This window comes from Pelobates fuscus, chromosome 5 (genome assembly GCF_036172605.1).
Source record: "Pelobates fuscus isolate aPelFus1 chromosome 5, aPelFus1.pri, whole genome shotgun sequence".
In the NCBI taxonomy this organism is placed as follows: domain Eukaryota; kingdom Metazoa; phylum Chordata; class Amphibia; order Anura; family Pelobatidae; genus Pelobates; species Pelobates fuscus.
The window spans coordinates 152,368,396-152,384,245 of NC_086321.1; the positions used below are offsets into that span (position 1 = coordinate 152,368,396).

At 40.9% G+C, this 15,850-nt stretch overlaps 1 protein-coding gene across 3 annotated transcripts in view; it reads left to right on the forward strand.

The window, feature by feature from the left end:
• The window catches only part of CABIN1 (calcineurin binding protein 1), a 163,230-nt gene that overhangs the window by 58,123 nt on the left and 89,257 nt on the right, over positions 1-15,850 (forward strand). For 2 of the 3 annotated variants that reach the window (XM_063454503.1, XM_063454504.1), the window contains exons 24-28: positions 7,283-7,543; positions 8,567-8,718; positions 10,235-10,413; positions 12,440-12,619; positions 12,746-13,074. In XM_063454503.1, the coding sequence (XP_063310573.1) occupies positions 7,283-7,543; positions 8,567-8,718; positions 10,235-10,413; positions 12,440-12,619; positions 12,746-13,074 (1,101 nt within the window). The remainder of the gene's footprint in view (positions 1-7,282; positions 7,544-8,566; positions 8,719-10,234; positions 10,414-12,439; positions 12,620-12,745; positions 13,075-15,850) is intronic. The other variant, XM_063454505.1, reaches the window with a different exon arrangement.

Below are 15,850 nucleotides of genomic sequence, written 5' to 3' on the forward strand. Positions count from 1 at the left end.
CTCTCTATGCATCTGTTCCAGAAAACCCAAAGGCATTTCCACGTCTTTATCTCTTTTGTTTTGGTGTTTTGTTTTTGGTTATTTTTGCAGTACGCTAATTTGTTGATGCTTTTTTCCCTTGGGCTTTGTTGTCTTAGTAGCCAGCAAAACTCATAGATTTTAACTGTTTGAGTTCTAAAAGGTATTCAGTGGCATAAAATTATCCCAGTCCCAGTGCAGAGGCTTTTGACTGCTGAAACAAGGTAATCCTGTACACCTCTCAGATTCTTTTGGAATGGAGGGGGAGGGAAGATTATTCCACCTATTCCTATTGCAATAATTATACCATAGTCGTATTGACTTTGCATAAGGACTCGTTTGAACTTGATTTCTTTCAACATAATATTGAGTTGTGATATTACTTGTATGTCCATTTCCTTTAGTTATGAACTATCGCACTGGTCCATGCCATCGTACCCCATATATAACCCCTACATGGCTGTGCAAAATATGCTCCATCCACATTAACCATGCTGACTTCATTTTGCCTCCAACTCTATGGCCAAAACTCTTAGAGCATCGCTTATGATTGTGCGTTCAGTGATGCCATTGATTCATTTGACTGGCTCTTCAGTCCATTTATCTTCTGCATGTTTAATTGTATGGGTGTATGAAAATCTAACTTCTGTAAGTAAACAGAATAATAAGGCCATCTTTAACAGTGTACCGTGTGTGTGTGTATATATATATATATATTATTAATAATTTATTTTATTATTAGTATAAATCATTTTTGCTCTCATCCTGAACCCCTTTTCATATCTAAAGAAGCACTGGCAAACCTACAGGCTCATTAAACATCTGTTCAGTACTGCAGCATTAGCCCTCATTGGAAATGACCACCAGTTTGTTGCTATGGTATGTAGATTAAAAAAAACAAAGCAAGAAAACTTGAATTTCAAAAGTTAATTGTAAAGTACAAAATAAACTTAAAATAAGCACGATTGATGATTGAATGATTAATTTCACAAGGTGAAATCTGCCCCTTTTTGTGGTTTTCAGTAATCTTTTAATTCATAAATGCATATTCATGCAGGTTAGCTCACCTTCTTAGCAGGTAAGAAGCATTTCTATACCTGCTCAGTGAACCGTTTGGTACTATTTGCATAATTACTAGCTGTCAAAAATGGCAATTCCCTAGGGATATACATGTATTCATGTCCCGATCACGGGGTGCCGCCATGAGGCATTGATGACTTTTGTAAAAGGAATCAAACCAGCTGCAGCCATTGTGCTTTAGAAAGAGACCGATATATAATAATAATGATAAACACACAGTAAATTCAGATTGTTTATACAGAAGTAAAATCCTATGAGTAGCTGTTTATATTCATATTGCAATACATATATAAAGTGTTACAGTGTATTGCAATATAGAAGAGTACAGTACCTTTACAGACATAATAGGAATTGCAATAGATACGGATACACTAGTCTACAAGGTTTATGTCCCATAACTTTTAGAATCTGAATTAGAAATATCAGGAAGACCTGATAAGAGGTAGTCCATCTGTATAATTAATTGGTGCCATTTTATAGATTAAATACAGTTCAGGGAACAGCACACACAAACAAAATAAAGTTTTACATTTTATAAGGCTACTTAATTCACCTATCTAAGCAAACAAATATGGGGATTCAGTTACACCATTTGGCCATATTGTGTAACTAAATTCCCATATTTATTTTATTTTTCTTGCCATTTGATTGCCTGGACTACTGTTATAATAAGGATACTAAGTAACAGGCAGCATTGTAATTGCTTTCTATATTTATGAGGATATAAAGCTCATAGATTCCTTATTTATTTTTTAGATCTCAAACCCATAATGAAACAGATCAAAAATCTTAATCATTATCAACAAGAATAATACATTCTCCAAAAATAACAATAAGGTCTCACATTGCAGAGCTAAGCCTTAGAGGGCACCACAGCACAATGACGATAAACCAAGCAAGTCCAACCTAGGTTAGAATTTGAGAAGTATACAAATACCTGTGTACACCGGAAAACAGGAAGGGAGAAGAGGTGGGGAAAGGAACACAAAGAAGAGGGAGGAAAACGAGTGTCAAATTGTATGGTGTGAGTTAATAGGAACACCAAGCACAAAGGATTGATATCACTGCAGTGCAGTAATCTGTAGCTACGTATGGTTTTCAAAGGGGCTGTTTGATTAATTAAAGGTAATAAGAAAAGTTCATACTTGAAGTATGAGTTGATTCCTATTTGTCACATAACAATTTGAAGATTTAAATAAGTGGGTGATGTTTATCAGCAAAGAGAAACAAAGCCCACAGTTCTTAAATACTTAGTGCACTTTTGCATAGCACAGTAAAGTGTGTGTATTGATGTGCACTTTTACGCCAGTTTTACTGTTATTTCTTTTATTTATCAATTGCTATTGTTAGACATATGTAAAATGGCACAGTCTTCGTTTTGTACTTACTTTTTAAGACTAAGAAGTCTGACACCATAATAGGAATTTAGCTGACTTTTAAGGGGTTTTAAAGGGCTTTAAGGTTACTCCAAGTGTCAACTTCACTATAGCCTGCTCCTAGCCCGCTGATACTAGGAATACTCTAACACCTCTCTCCTGGTGCCCTCTTACTTTGGTCTTGCCGAGTCACAAGCCCTCTTTGAAGGAGGGTGGTGCCTATGGCTTCTTCAGAGCAGCAGAAGCTAGATCCCAATCCCGCCAGTCATTCATTTGCTAGGTACGTCATCATCTGAGTACCGATGTATAATCCTCTGCAGAGAATTGACATTAAACAGGCACTCAGTGCAAGTGAACATACACGCAATAAATGCTAAAGTGACACTTACATTTATATTTGTTACTATAAAACCTTTTAAAACACAAAAAGAGGAGGCTCACACAATGAGAAATAAATCCATAGAAAAAAAAACTCACAAATGGGGACTCCAACCACCCTCTAGCAGTTAGTCTCTATGGTCTTCACCTGCTTCACTCCCTGTGCAGTGACATCATCAGTTTGACTGATTGACAAAGATAACTTCGAAATGGCCAATAAAAATATATATGCAGATATATAAAGTAGGATTTTTTTATTTATGCTTTTCAGGCATCTGCAAGTTAACGTCTTAGTAAACTTCAATAGGCAATGACTGATGATGTCACTACACTGTGCAGGGAGTGAAGCAAGGTAGACCAATAGACTAACTGTCAGACAGTCTTACCGATAACCTTACAGCCCTATACAGTGACCCAATTTATATTGTGTAGTGTAGTGGTACTCCATTCTGCTATGCAGTGAAAATGTCAGTGTACGATGGCACAGTAGCCCTACTTTGTTATATATTTTGTTTCATAGAAATATGTAGTTGGCATAAGCTTGTCATTTGAAGATTGCATCTTTAAGGATAGCTCTAAAGTGACCGTACCACTTTTACTCATTTTCATTTCAAGCAGTTAGGCTTTCTTATTTGCGCATAAGTATGTGCCCATGAGAAGTAAGCATCAAGAACCTCAACTTTACCTCTTCGAATGCTATACTCTGTAGTCAAAAATAGGTTTTTGTATTGAGATGCAGGGCCGGACTGGGAATGAAAAGCAGCCCTGGAAAAAAAATTCCATACCAGCCCCGTAATGCATCGCGCCAGCATAGTGCGCAGATATGGAAGCGGGAAAAAAACTGAAAACTATCACTCAAACATGAAAGAAATCGTTTGTGCATGGAGGGGTGCTGTGTGCGTGAAGGGGTGCTGTGTGCGAAAAGGGGTGCTGTGTGCGTGAAGGGGTGCTGTGTGCGTGATGGGGTGCTTTTTATGTGTGGAGGGGTTCTGCGTGCATGAAGGAGTTCTGTGTGCGTGAAGGTGTGAAGGTGTTCTGTGTGTGGGGGGTTCTGTGTGTGTGGAGGGGTGCTGTTGGTGGGGGGGGAGGAGTGTAGTGTGTGTATGGGGGGGGTTATAGCATTGATATATTTATATAAAAAAATATATTTTTAATCCCCTCCCCCTTTACCTTTGGTCAGGGCCCAGGGGAGAGGGGGAACTTTTCAATCCCTGGTGGTCCAGTGGTGGCGCGTGCTGTTCAGCCTGCAGCTCCTCTGGCTGCAGGCTGACTTCGCTCTTCTCTCGCGAGAACAGCAGGCAGGTCGGAGTGTTGCCATGGTAACGCACGGCAACGCTCCAACCTGCCTGCTCACGGGAGCGTTCTCGCTTGCAGGTTCCTGTCAGACCGGGTAGGGGAACAGAAGCTCCCCTACCCAGTGGCGTACACATGACCTATGGGGCCCCGGTACGAAAATTGATCCCTGGGCCTCCCCCCCCCCCCCCCGCACGCTTACTCTGCGCAGGCCGGGGCCGCAACACATGGCGGCGGGCACCTGGTCGCAGGGGTTGCAGGGTTGCGACCCCTGCGACCGCGGTATGTACACCAGTGCATGCAGATGCACACACACTTAACCCCTTAAGGACCAAACTTCTGTAATAAAAGGGAATCATGACATGTCCTTAAGGGGTTAAAGGACCACTACAGACACCCAGATCACATCAGCTCAATTAAGTGGTATGGGTGTCAGGTACCTCTAGTTTTAACCCTGCAGCTAAAAGCATAGCAGTTTCAGAGAAACTGCTATGTTTCACTGAGGGTTAATCCAGCCTCTAGCGGCTGTCTCACTGACAGCCGCTAGAGGAGCTTCCGCGATTCTAAGACACTGAACGTCCATAGGAAAGCATTGAGTAATGCTTTCCTATGGGCGGTTTGAATGCGCGCACGGCTCTTGCCGTGCATGCGCATTTGGAGCTGAGCGTCGGAGGGATCCCCAGCGCCAAGGGAGTCCGGCGCTGGAGAAAGGTAAGTGCTGAAGACACACACACACTCTCACGAACAGACGCATATACACTAGCTAACAGACACACACATTTACTGACAGAGACACACTCAGCGACAGACATACATACACACTCACTTACAAAACACACTCTCACTGACAAACACACACTCACTAACAGACATCAAACATACTCACTAACACAAACACACTCAGTAACAGACACACACAGTAACACACTCACTGACACTCACTAGCAGACACACACTCACTGACACTAACACTAACACTCATAGTAACACTCACAGTAACACTAACACACACAGTAACACACACACTAACACTCACAGTAACACTAACACTCACAGTAACACTAACACACACAGTAACACTAACACACACACTAGCACTAACACACACACTAGCACTAACACACACAGTAACACTAACACACACAGTAACACTAACACTCACAGTAACACTAACACTCAGAGTAACACTAACAGACACACACACTAACACTCAGAGTAACACTAACACACACACACACACACTAACACTCACAGTAACACAAACACACACACACTAACACTAACACACACTAACACTCACAGTAACACTAACACACACACACACTAACACTCACAGTAACACTAACACACACACACTAACACTCACAGTAACACTAACACACACTAACACATTTTTTTTTTATTTAATCCCCCCAGCCTCCTTACCTTTTGGAGTGCTGAGGGGATTCCCTGGGGTCCAGTGGTGCTGCTGGGCTCCTGGGGGGCTGGTCACCCGGCGGGCAGGCAGGCTGGCCGGTGCGCGAGGGAGCACTCTCCCCTGAGTGCTTCCTCTTCAGCTCCCTCGCGCGCCGCACTGATACCGGCGCCGGAAGATGTCTTCAGGCTCCGGTATCAGTGCGGTGCGCGAGGGAGCTGAAGAGGAAGCACTCAGGGGAGAGTGCTCCCTCGCGCACCGGCCAGCCTGCCTGCCCGCCGGGTGTATGCAGGGCCAGCCTCGGGGGGCCCCCCAGGAGAAGAGGCTGGCCCAGTGCCACTGCCCCTACCCTACACTGCCTGCCCGGCCACGCTACATTCTGTGACCGGCAGGAGGGGAGCCCATCCCCTCCTGCCGGTCACCCTGTAATTGCGGCCCGGGCTGGTGCACACTAGGCGGCCGCGCACCGGCCACCTAGTGTGCCGGCCCACCGGGAAATTTCCCGGTGTCCCGGTGGGCCAGTCCGGCCCTGTTGAGATGGCAAAAACTACTGAATAATTTCAACCAACATAAGTAACTCTCTGTTTATTATGAAGGCTGTTGTTTGTTTATGCAGACTTGCCGATCTAATTCCTGCAGGTGATGAGAGTAATAATGTTAAACTGACAATGGTAGATTAATTGATCTGAAATTAAAAAAGTAAAGGTCCTAACTAAAGACAAAATATTTTGTTGGTCATTATTGCAAGATTGGATAAGCGTTGACCAAATGATATTGTGATAGTCTGAATATTCTTAGTATATAATTTGAGCTTATACGCTATACGTAGCCGAAAACAGGAAAATGCCTGTGGTCTATTTAAAATGTGTGTATATGTATATGTATGTGTATGTGTGCGTATATATATATATATATATATATATATATATATATATATATAAAACATTCTCTGTGTATATATGTGTAAAATTTATTTAAAAAACAAACTGTGATTTTACGTTTTAGGTTTGATATCATTTAAATACTATTATTTTTTTTTTATAAATTATCCCTCCCAGAACACAAACATGCTTTATGCGCACGACTCTATTGCAAGAATTTCTGCAACATTTGGGGTTTATTCACTTAAAGGAACACTACAGTGTCAGGAACACAGTCATGTATTCCTGACACTATATTGTTAAAATCACTATTTAGGTTTCCGGCCCCCCATGCATCCCTTTGAAAAGATATTTTGCGTCCCTTTTTTCTAGCGCCGTGCCGGTCTGGCTTCGGCTGGTCCCACCTCCGTGACTGAGATATGCCAATCCAATGTTTTCCCATAAGAAAGCATTGGAAGACTTTTGCACGTGTGCGGCAAAACACTGCGCCGCGCCACGCCACACAGCATCTCCTCATAGAGATACATTGAATCAGGGCATCTCTATGGGGAGCCTCTGAGTGACTGCCACAAGAGGTGTTACTAGGCAGCAATGTCAACATTGCCTTTTCTCTGCAAGGCCAGGCAGGAGACACCAGAACAACTACTTTAATCCGTAGCTGTTCTAGTGACTGAGGTATCCCTTTAACCATGAATTGCAGGGAATTAAAAAGAAACTAATTACAGAATTTAGGTCAAAATAACTGTTTTGTAAGAATTATCCAAATCATGTTAAACTGTATGTTGGCTGTTTTAACCAAAACCTGGTTTCTGATTATAGTAATGCTTTTTTTTTTTTGGTAGTTAAAGGAACGACGGGATAGTATGGTAGAGACTGCAAAACATTGTTTCACATCTGCATCTCGCTGTGAAGGAGATGGGGATGAAGAGGAGTGGCTGATTCATTATATGTTGGGGAAAATTGCAGAGAAGCAAAAACAGGCCCCTGAGCTGTACCTTCAGCACTACAAACAATCTAGTCACTACCTACACGAAGAAGCTGCACGTTATCCTAAGAAAATCCACTATCACAATCCTCCAGGACTGGCCATGGAGGCACTGGAGGTAACGAATTGATGCTTATTTGCTGTTGGATAGTTTGACGTTTAGTGCTCCAGCTGCAGTATCTCATAATTACAGGTTGGATTTCTGCCATGGTCAACTCATCCCTCCAATGTAGCTTAAATACATTGACTTAAAGGAACCTCCAAGCACGGCTTACTGACAATGCCTTACCTTTAGAGTGTGAACCCTTCTTGACCGGTTTAACACCCAAATCTTCTCTCCAGCCCCTGTCCTTCCACTGCTCTAACATTCTTCAAATAGGAAGCCTTGGACTGCCGCAGATAAAGGCACAGAGAATCAGCAGCCCCCTGTCTGTGCCAAGTCCTGTTTGAAAAATCTGAGAGCAGCGGAAAGACAGTGCAGAGCTAAATGACTCTGGAGAAAAGATTTTGGGATTAAACAGCTGAATTAATGAATAGTGGATGGTTTAATCTCTAAAGGTAAGCCGGTGCCAGGAACCCCCTGGCACCATCACAACGTCATTCTGTTGAAGTTATTATAGCGCCCATAGTGCTCCTTTAATTATAATGTTCAGAGTCTGATATTCACTAGAAAGCTAACATAACTTGAAATGATCCCTTCATGCTTAATTGTGTTGATATGAAATATAAAAGTGATGCAGGAATTAAGATAAGGCTGTTTTAAAGTGAACGTAGAAATACTTGGCTAAAAGACTAATATAGGGTACCAGCTAAAACATGTGCTTTATTTAGACTTTAAATGTCTGCTGCCCTAAAATGTAACTTATTTTGATAAATTAAGAGAGTAGAGAATGGATTGATAACATGTATTAATAATATTTTGACATTATTTAAAAAAAATATAATAAAAGTAATACTATTTCCAAAAGCAATACAGATAATAAATAAAATAAAATTAAGTATGAGGAGAAAACATATCAGTATCACTTACAAAAATATATATTCTGTGCCTTCTACATTTTCTCTTTGTTTATGATACTTCTGCAGTACAATTTTATAGGATGTTATAGCTGCATTAAAAGAAGTGTAATGTCTCTGGCAGGTATATTTTCGGCTTCACTCTTCTGTCCTGAAGCTCTTGAAAAAACCTGAAGAAGGATTAGATGCAAAAATGCTTTTCAATATCATGAAAGAGATCTCAGAAGGACCATTTGCTAGAGGAGAGGAGAAAAACTCCACCAAAGTCACAGAAAAGTGAGTGCAATAGGAAGCAAACCTGATTGACAGAGATGCCTTTCCCAGGCTTCCCCAAACTCCAGCCCTCCAGATGTTGCTGAACTACAACTCCCATGATTCTATGAATGAAATAGGCTGAGAATCATGGGATTTGTAATTGAGCAACATCTGGAGGGCCTTAGTTTGGGGAAGCCTGCTTTACGCTATATAGCAGATCTGGAATTCTTCCTCACATTCAGGAGTATAAATATGGATTTGTAGGGAACTGATAATTACATTTCAAAATTCCAGCTATTTAGCTGATCTATGAGTGTAGATGTGCCAGTGCATTATGCATTTGAATTTCTGTGGGTGGTAGGAGGAGATGTAGTACATTCCCTTGTTGATATTGTGGAATATATTGCATTCCAATCACTATGCAGTGATGGTGAAATGATGTAGTGAATATAAGGATTCACAGCATTTGGTATTCTGCTGCAGTCACATCTTACATAAATCGTGTTATTATATTTAGTCTGTTATAAAACTAGTGTTGAATACAAATTGATTGCATTCCCCCTGCTTTCCGGAGAAACACTGTATGGAATTTCTTGATTTGTTCTTCTGCTTACAATGTGTCCGATACCACTCTTGTAAATCTTGGTCTGCATTGCCGTGGCTTGTGTAGTAGGAATTTGCTTTGTGTTCCTGTAAGAAGCGTCGCTGGTTTTATACCACAGATCTATGTAGTGGGCCACTTGTTCTGCTGCTGTGCAAGGACCAAATCATTCCCAGCATACCATACCATAAGTGGATCCAGTATGTTTCCCAATCTGTTCATAACTGTAGTGCAGCTACAAAGCAGCCGTTTGCATACCGTGTCACAGATCGCACCATTGCGTTAGATGTTTGATTGCTTGCAGTACAGAAACGGCTCTCATGTACTAGGTACCAGGGAGTCCCTAATTTTTGTTGATTGTCTTTTAATAGAGACCAGCTGAAAGGCACACTTCACTTCATTTTCTGTGATGTGTGTAGATAGATATGTAAATAGATAGATAGATTATTTGTCTGTGTAGTGGCATAGGACTTTACAAGAAAGCACACCTCTCTTATAGCATCCTATCTCCACTATGGCCTCTAGTAACATTTGTACTAAAACGATCTTCCCATACCTTTGTTTGCTGTTACTATTCCCTATAACATTTTGTAACCAAGATTGAGCTTTTAGAGTTTGCATTTAGTGTTTTCATGTTTTCATTTATTGGTAAAAAATATCACTAATGCAATATCAATTCCAACTGATCCAACAGTTGAGTGTTGTAACTAAAAGGAATAACTAGTTTCATTTAAAATCTGTTACAAATAGAAAATGACTGCGCATTGCATATTGCTATAACTTTATAAATCTTCTAAGCTGATTACAGTTTCATACATGAAAAGGTTATGCTACAGGTTTGCAGTTTAGAAAAGGTAGTAAATCTAAGCATAAAAGAAAATGTCATTCACATGTTTATGATTGTTTAATCTCTCCCTATGTTGCTGTTCTGTATAGAGAGAAGCCTAGCACAATGGATGAGGACTCTCACTCATCGGCTGGGACAATGCCAGGCCCTGGGAATTCCATTCCTTCCTCTTCCGGTCCAGGTCTGACATCTCCACCTTACACAGCCACACCGATTGACCACGATTACATCAAATGTAAACCCCCCCGTCATCAGGCCACGCCGGACGGTACAGTCCCCCCTTTTCAATGCCACCAGCGCCAACAGAGCTCTGATTGCTGGGAAGTGTGCTAATGAAATGCATCCTGCCCTTCACCCACAGCACTGGCTGGCTGTCTAGGTGGCAGGTCAACATTGCTGCACACTAACCTGCTCCTTATCCCTCTCCTGCTGTAAGGGCTCATCATCTGTTGCAAAAAGCTTAATCTCTCCCAGTTCTGCACAATTTTTAATGCCACTTCCAAACGGGACTTGAAGATAAACCAGAGGTTCCTAAAGTACTTATTTTCTAGTTACGTATAGTGAATATATGTATGAGTTGGTATAAATAATATATCATGTGTTACAGTGCATAATTAGATGCTGACTGTTTTCAAGATCTCATTTGTGCAAGTGAACAAAAATAGATTTTCTGCTTTCTCGGTGGACTCTGTCCCGTTTGGAGAAGGCTATTGCTCAGCTGTATGTCCTTTCTTCCCCTGTTACTAGTGGTTGGACATGCATGCTTTCTGATTGGACTGTCCTGTCTTCCACGACACAATATTGTCGATGATCTTATGCACACTATTACTTTCTAGCTTGCAGCAAAAAAAACTGAAATACGTAGATATACTCTTGCAGGTCCCTTCCAATAAGTGCTGTATTTTAATGATGCACCATTGCATACATCTCAATTCCAATATAATAATTAAAATATAGATTTATGCATCCAGTTCTGTGATACTTATATCACCCTATATCACATATATCACCCTATATATAAGCTGGGTAGTTTTGTTTTTGTTCAATGTTTTGGGATGAACCAACTTACACTTGTAACTTTTGAAAATATCTCAGATGGGACTGCAAATAGATTTCCAAGTGAATAATCCCAGCACTGGATAAGATTATCTACAGCTTTATATGTCTGAGAGCTATTCGGCACTGTTTGTTCAGTTGAATTGACTTGTTTAGGTTAACATGCAAGGAGTTTTGCAGATAGGCTGTACCCGCCTTTGCTCCCTACCTTCCTGCTTTTAACCGCTACTGTTATGCTTTGGCACCTTGTCCTGGGTGATGTAAGAGGAAACACCTCTCATCCTTTTCTCCCATTGTCTGGAGCTCTCAAGTCCAATTAAAATGCAAGATACTTGGCTTTGACACATACGTTTGTAATTTTCTAGAGAGAGAGAACAGCAGTACTACTGAGACAAAGAAAAACGCTTGTTCTTTTACCATCTAGAAGTTAATGTTTCCTTAGTCTAAGCAGAGTGTTCCAGCAATGAAACCACTATAAAAAGACTCAGTGAAAATAAATCTCATGATTCATTAAAAAATTTCCCCATATGTGTATAGCTTGGTGTGCCGTATTTCTTGTAGCCGTAGATGATATAAAAATGTTGCATTTGTGTTGGATGTCTCAATATTAGACAATTATTTGCATAACTGTTAGTTTTATACTGGTGTCCATGTTTTTTTATGAATGTAATTGCAGCATGCGTGCATCATACAAATGAGTCAGTGTTTTCTGCCCAATATAGATTGTTCTTGTGTGTCATTTAGAAGTGCATACTTTCTTATATCATCAATGTTTTTCAGGCTCAGACCATTTAAGATCTAAACTTTTTGGCTCATAACAGCTTTTATTTTTTATAGTGTAACTCAGTTTCGAACACCCTTTACAATAGCCTTTTTTTACCACAATAAGTAAGGAAACATTACCAGGTAGTTAACAGAATACAGACATTCTAAAAAATACAAAGATTAACACTGAAAAATAGAGGAAAGGACTGGAATAGAGCCGTCCGTCAAACTTGTCTATGTAGGCCTTGTCAAAATTTTAGTTCTGGACATACAAGACACAGATTTGATTACTTGCACGCTGCTTGAGGAGATCATGGAGGATGGCAGGTGATGGTCCTTGTCATCGGTTCTTGGTGCTTCTCATTAAAATTTCCTTTGGTGACCTCTGCTCTTGCTGCTCTCTGTTCAGTGCTTGCTGGTGGAGGTGCACCTAGCACCAAATGATGTAACTTACTGCTCATTTCTTCTCTTAGAACGCAGCCAAGACAGCATGGCAGTTGTCCTTTCAGATTCAAGTTCCACACAGGACACATTCAATGAACCAGCCAGTTCTCAGGACAGCATCAAGAGAATGTACTTGGAGAAGAGATCATCAAGCGGCACCCACAATGTCTCACATTACAAAGATGCCCAAATACTAACAGATGACAGAGGTACGCCATCAATGACAGCCACAATCACATTTGTTCATACACATCAGGCAATTCTTTACTTCTGATTTTACTAACATCAAACTTGCAACAGTAATTTGTATACTGATTATATCTTTTTTTTTTCAGTGAAAGCAGGTGAACACTCAGAACATACAGGAAACTCCAGTCCTACTGAGATGAGAAGCACTACTGAAACACAGACCCCTCCAACCTCTACAACACCAATAAGAGCTGTACCACCATCTGCACAACTCGGAGATCTTCGTAAAAAGACAGAATTAATGGGAGAGGTGTCAGAGTGCCCACTAAGCTTACCTGAAGACAAAGAAGAGCAGCATAAAGTCTTGATTGAGCAATGCACAAATTCGTTCAGACTATGTCTAAGCCGCTTTCCTCAGCACTACAAGAGCTTGTACAGGTTGGCTTACCTGTATACTCACAGCCACACTCACCAGGTGAGCACTAACAGTGTATAGTGTAAACAATTCTTAATATTCACCTTTTTAAATATAGATGCATTTGTAAGTCTTGTGATTTGATGTAGTTTACTCCTCGAATCTGCATTACAGGTCAGTGATGTGTGGCAAATTTTGTGTGCGGTACAAAGATCTGTCTCTATTGAGGAATTGCCTACAATTTAAAAAAAAATAATAGTTAAATTAGGGGTGGATTTTTTTGTTTGTTTTTGTTTTTTTTCTTTTGGGCTAGTGTTCTTTGCGGGAGAGGGGGGTTGCATATAAAAGGTTAAATATGATTTTTTTATTCATGTCTTCTTGCTGGAAATGTAGATATAGTGCCAGTGAAAAGGCCGCTTACAGAGACACCCTAGAGCAGCTCTAGAGACATCTCCCCTGCATGTGACCGACACAGTCTCCTCCTTATACATTTCCTGTAAAGAGTGATCTAATGTTTAAACTTCCTTTATTGCATATTCTGTTTAATTTAGAAATTATGTTAATAGCCTGCTAGAGCCCACAGGAGCCTTAAAGGAACACTATAGGGTCAGGAACACAAACATGTATTCCTGACCCTATAGTGTTAAACCACAATCTAGCCCCGTGGGCCCCTCATGCCTCCCTAAAATAGTAAAATCTTACTCGTATTCATGCCTGAAGCTCCTGGCTCTGCCCTGTCTGCCTCAGACCAGCAAGCGGTCTGCTGACATCATCAGAAGTGGTAGCCTGATCCTATCACAGTGCTTCTCCATAGGATTGGCTGAGACTGACAAGGAGGCAGATCAGGGGCAGAGCCAGCACAATTCAAACACAGCCCTGGCCAATCAGCATCTCCTCCTGGAGATTAATTGAATCAATGAATCTCTATGAGGAAAGTTCAGTGTCTGGATGCAGAGGAAGGAGACACTGAATGTTTGGATGCATTTTAACCAGCCATGACCCAGGAACGATCTCCAACAGCCATCTCAGGAGTGGCCAGTGAAGTTATCACTAGGCTGTGATGTGAACACTGCATTTTCTCTGAAAATACAGTGTTTACAGCAAAAAGCCTGAAGGTAATGATTCTACTCACCCGAACAAATTCAATAAGCTGTAGTTGTTCTGGTGACTATAGTGTCCCTTTAAGTCTGTGGTTTAAGTGCAATAAACATAAAAAAAGAAAACATATACATATTTTTATGTAGGCTATGCCAGTCACAGTCAGGGGAGGACATATAGAATAAAATGTGATAAACATATAGCAGGGAGCAATATGGCTTAGTGCAGTTTACATTCTGTTGATAGTGAAAAAAGTGAACTTCAGATAAATTCAGAAGAAGATGAAGATTCATTTGGAGGCTGGAGCCAAATACAACTGGTCAAATGTGCTACAGCTAATCCAGTCTTTAGTGAATACACCCCATTGTGATTACTCAGTTGTATAAATAGATACAGTATGTGAAAGTGAGAATTTATAGGGACTAGCACTGATAAATGAAATGAATAGTCAGTACTTGCATGCACATAGAATTTTTTTTTTATTCTTTATTTTTCTTGTGCATTAGATTACAGAACAGAGTAGTCTGTAGCGCCACGACAGCGTTTACAGGCATTTCAACGGCATACATGGTAACGGCAAAGATAAACGGCACTTTTTTTTGTAGATAAATAAAACACGCTAGGAACATTGTTAAGCTTATAAACGTAGTAAATACATGCTTGCTTTGCACGTCTATTGTGTTGGGTCACGAGTGGGTCGACAAGCTGAAAATATTAAACATACTATGATTTCACCGTGCTCAGTGGTGATTAGGGACAAGTAAACATTGCCTGACTAGTGAAGATTTACACATTAGACATATTAGCATAATTGCACACATTTTTGCTAAGTGATTAAGAGTTGCACTTTTAAGGCAGGTCATAGCATGCAGCTTGGTTATGTTAGCCTGAAATCGCTTTACAATAATGAACTGCCTAATTTCCTAGCATTTATACAGATAGGCTTGGAACTATGTGGGTATGTTCTCAAGAGTGCATATATGTGCCATTTTTAAGTAAACTAGATAAGTCAGACGCTTGTGAGTCATAATATGCAAGATGTACAGTTGTAGTTAGCCTGATCCAGCAGTCATACACAAACAATTCCTGCCGACTCTAGATAGTAACAAAATTAACCTAAGTTAACTGAAAACAGGTTGAACATATATGCATTAGGACTTATGTAATATTCTCATTATATCTAGCTGCTTGCTGGCATTCCAGGTTATGTTAAGCTCGGTTAAGGCCCTGCATAACACGCTAAATTCAATGCTTGTGCTTTTTATATGTGCTCTAAGCTATTGCCCTTACTGAACCGGCTAGTCTAAGCATTTTTTACAACTCAACATACTATGCCCTGGACAACAGTAACAGCTATGAGTCTACGCCATTCAGGCACTTAACCCCAATGAGGGAATGCTACGCTGACTAAGGTAGACAAGCTTGCTACGCAGAAAGTCTCATATGCTGCATGTTGAGTTGGTCTAAAAACCACAGGCACATATTTATTATAGGCACTTGTTGATGAGTTAATTACAGGGACCCATCTTGTTGGGTGTTGTGTCGGGCAGCTTGATTTGGCGTTACACGGTATGACTCTGTACCCCCTTTGTGTAGCGTGCTGTTGATCTCACCATCGGTCAACCGACCCCACTTGCAGGCCATGCTGGTGGTATCTCCGTTTGGCATCCGCCGTCCCTTGCAGGGCTCTTTGTTTGGCTGCGTGCCGACCGGCTGTTGTGGTGGGGCTGCTCCCGCT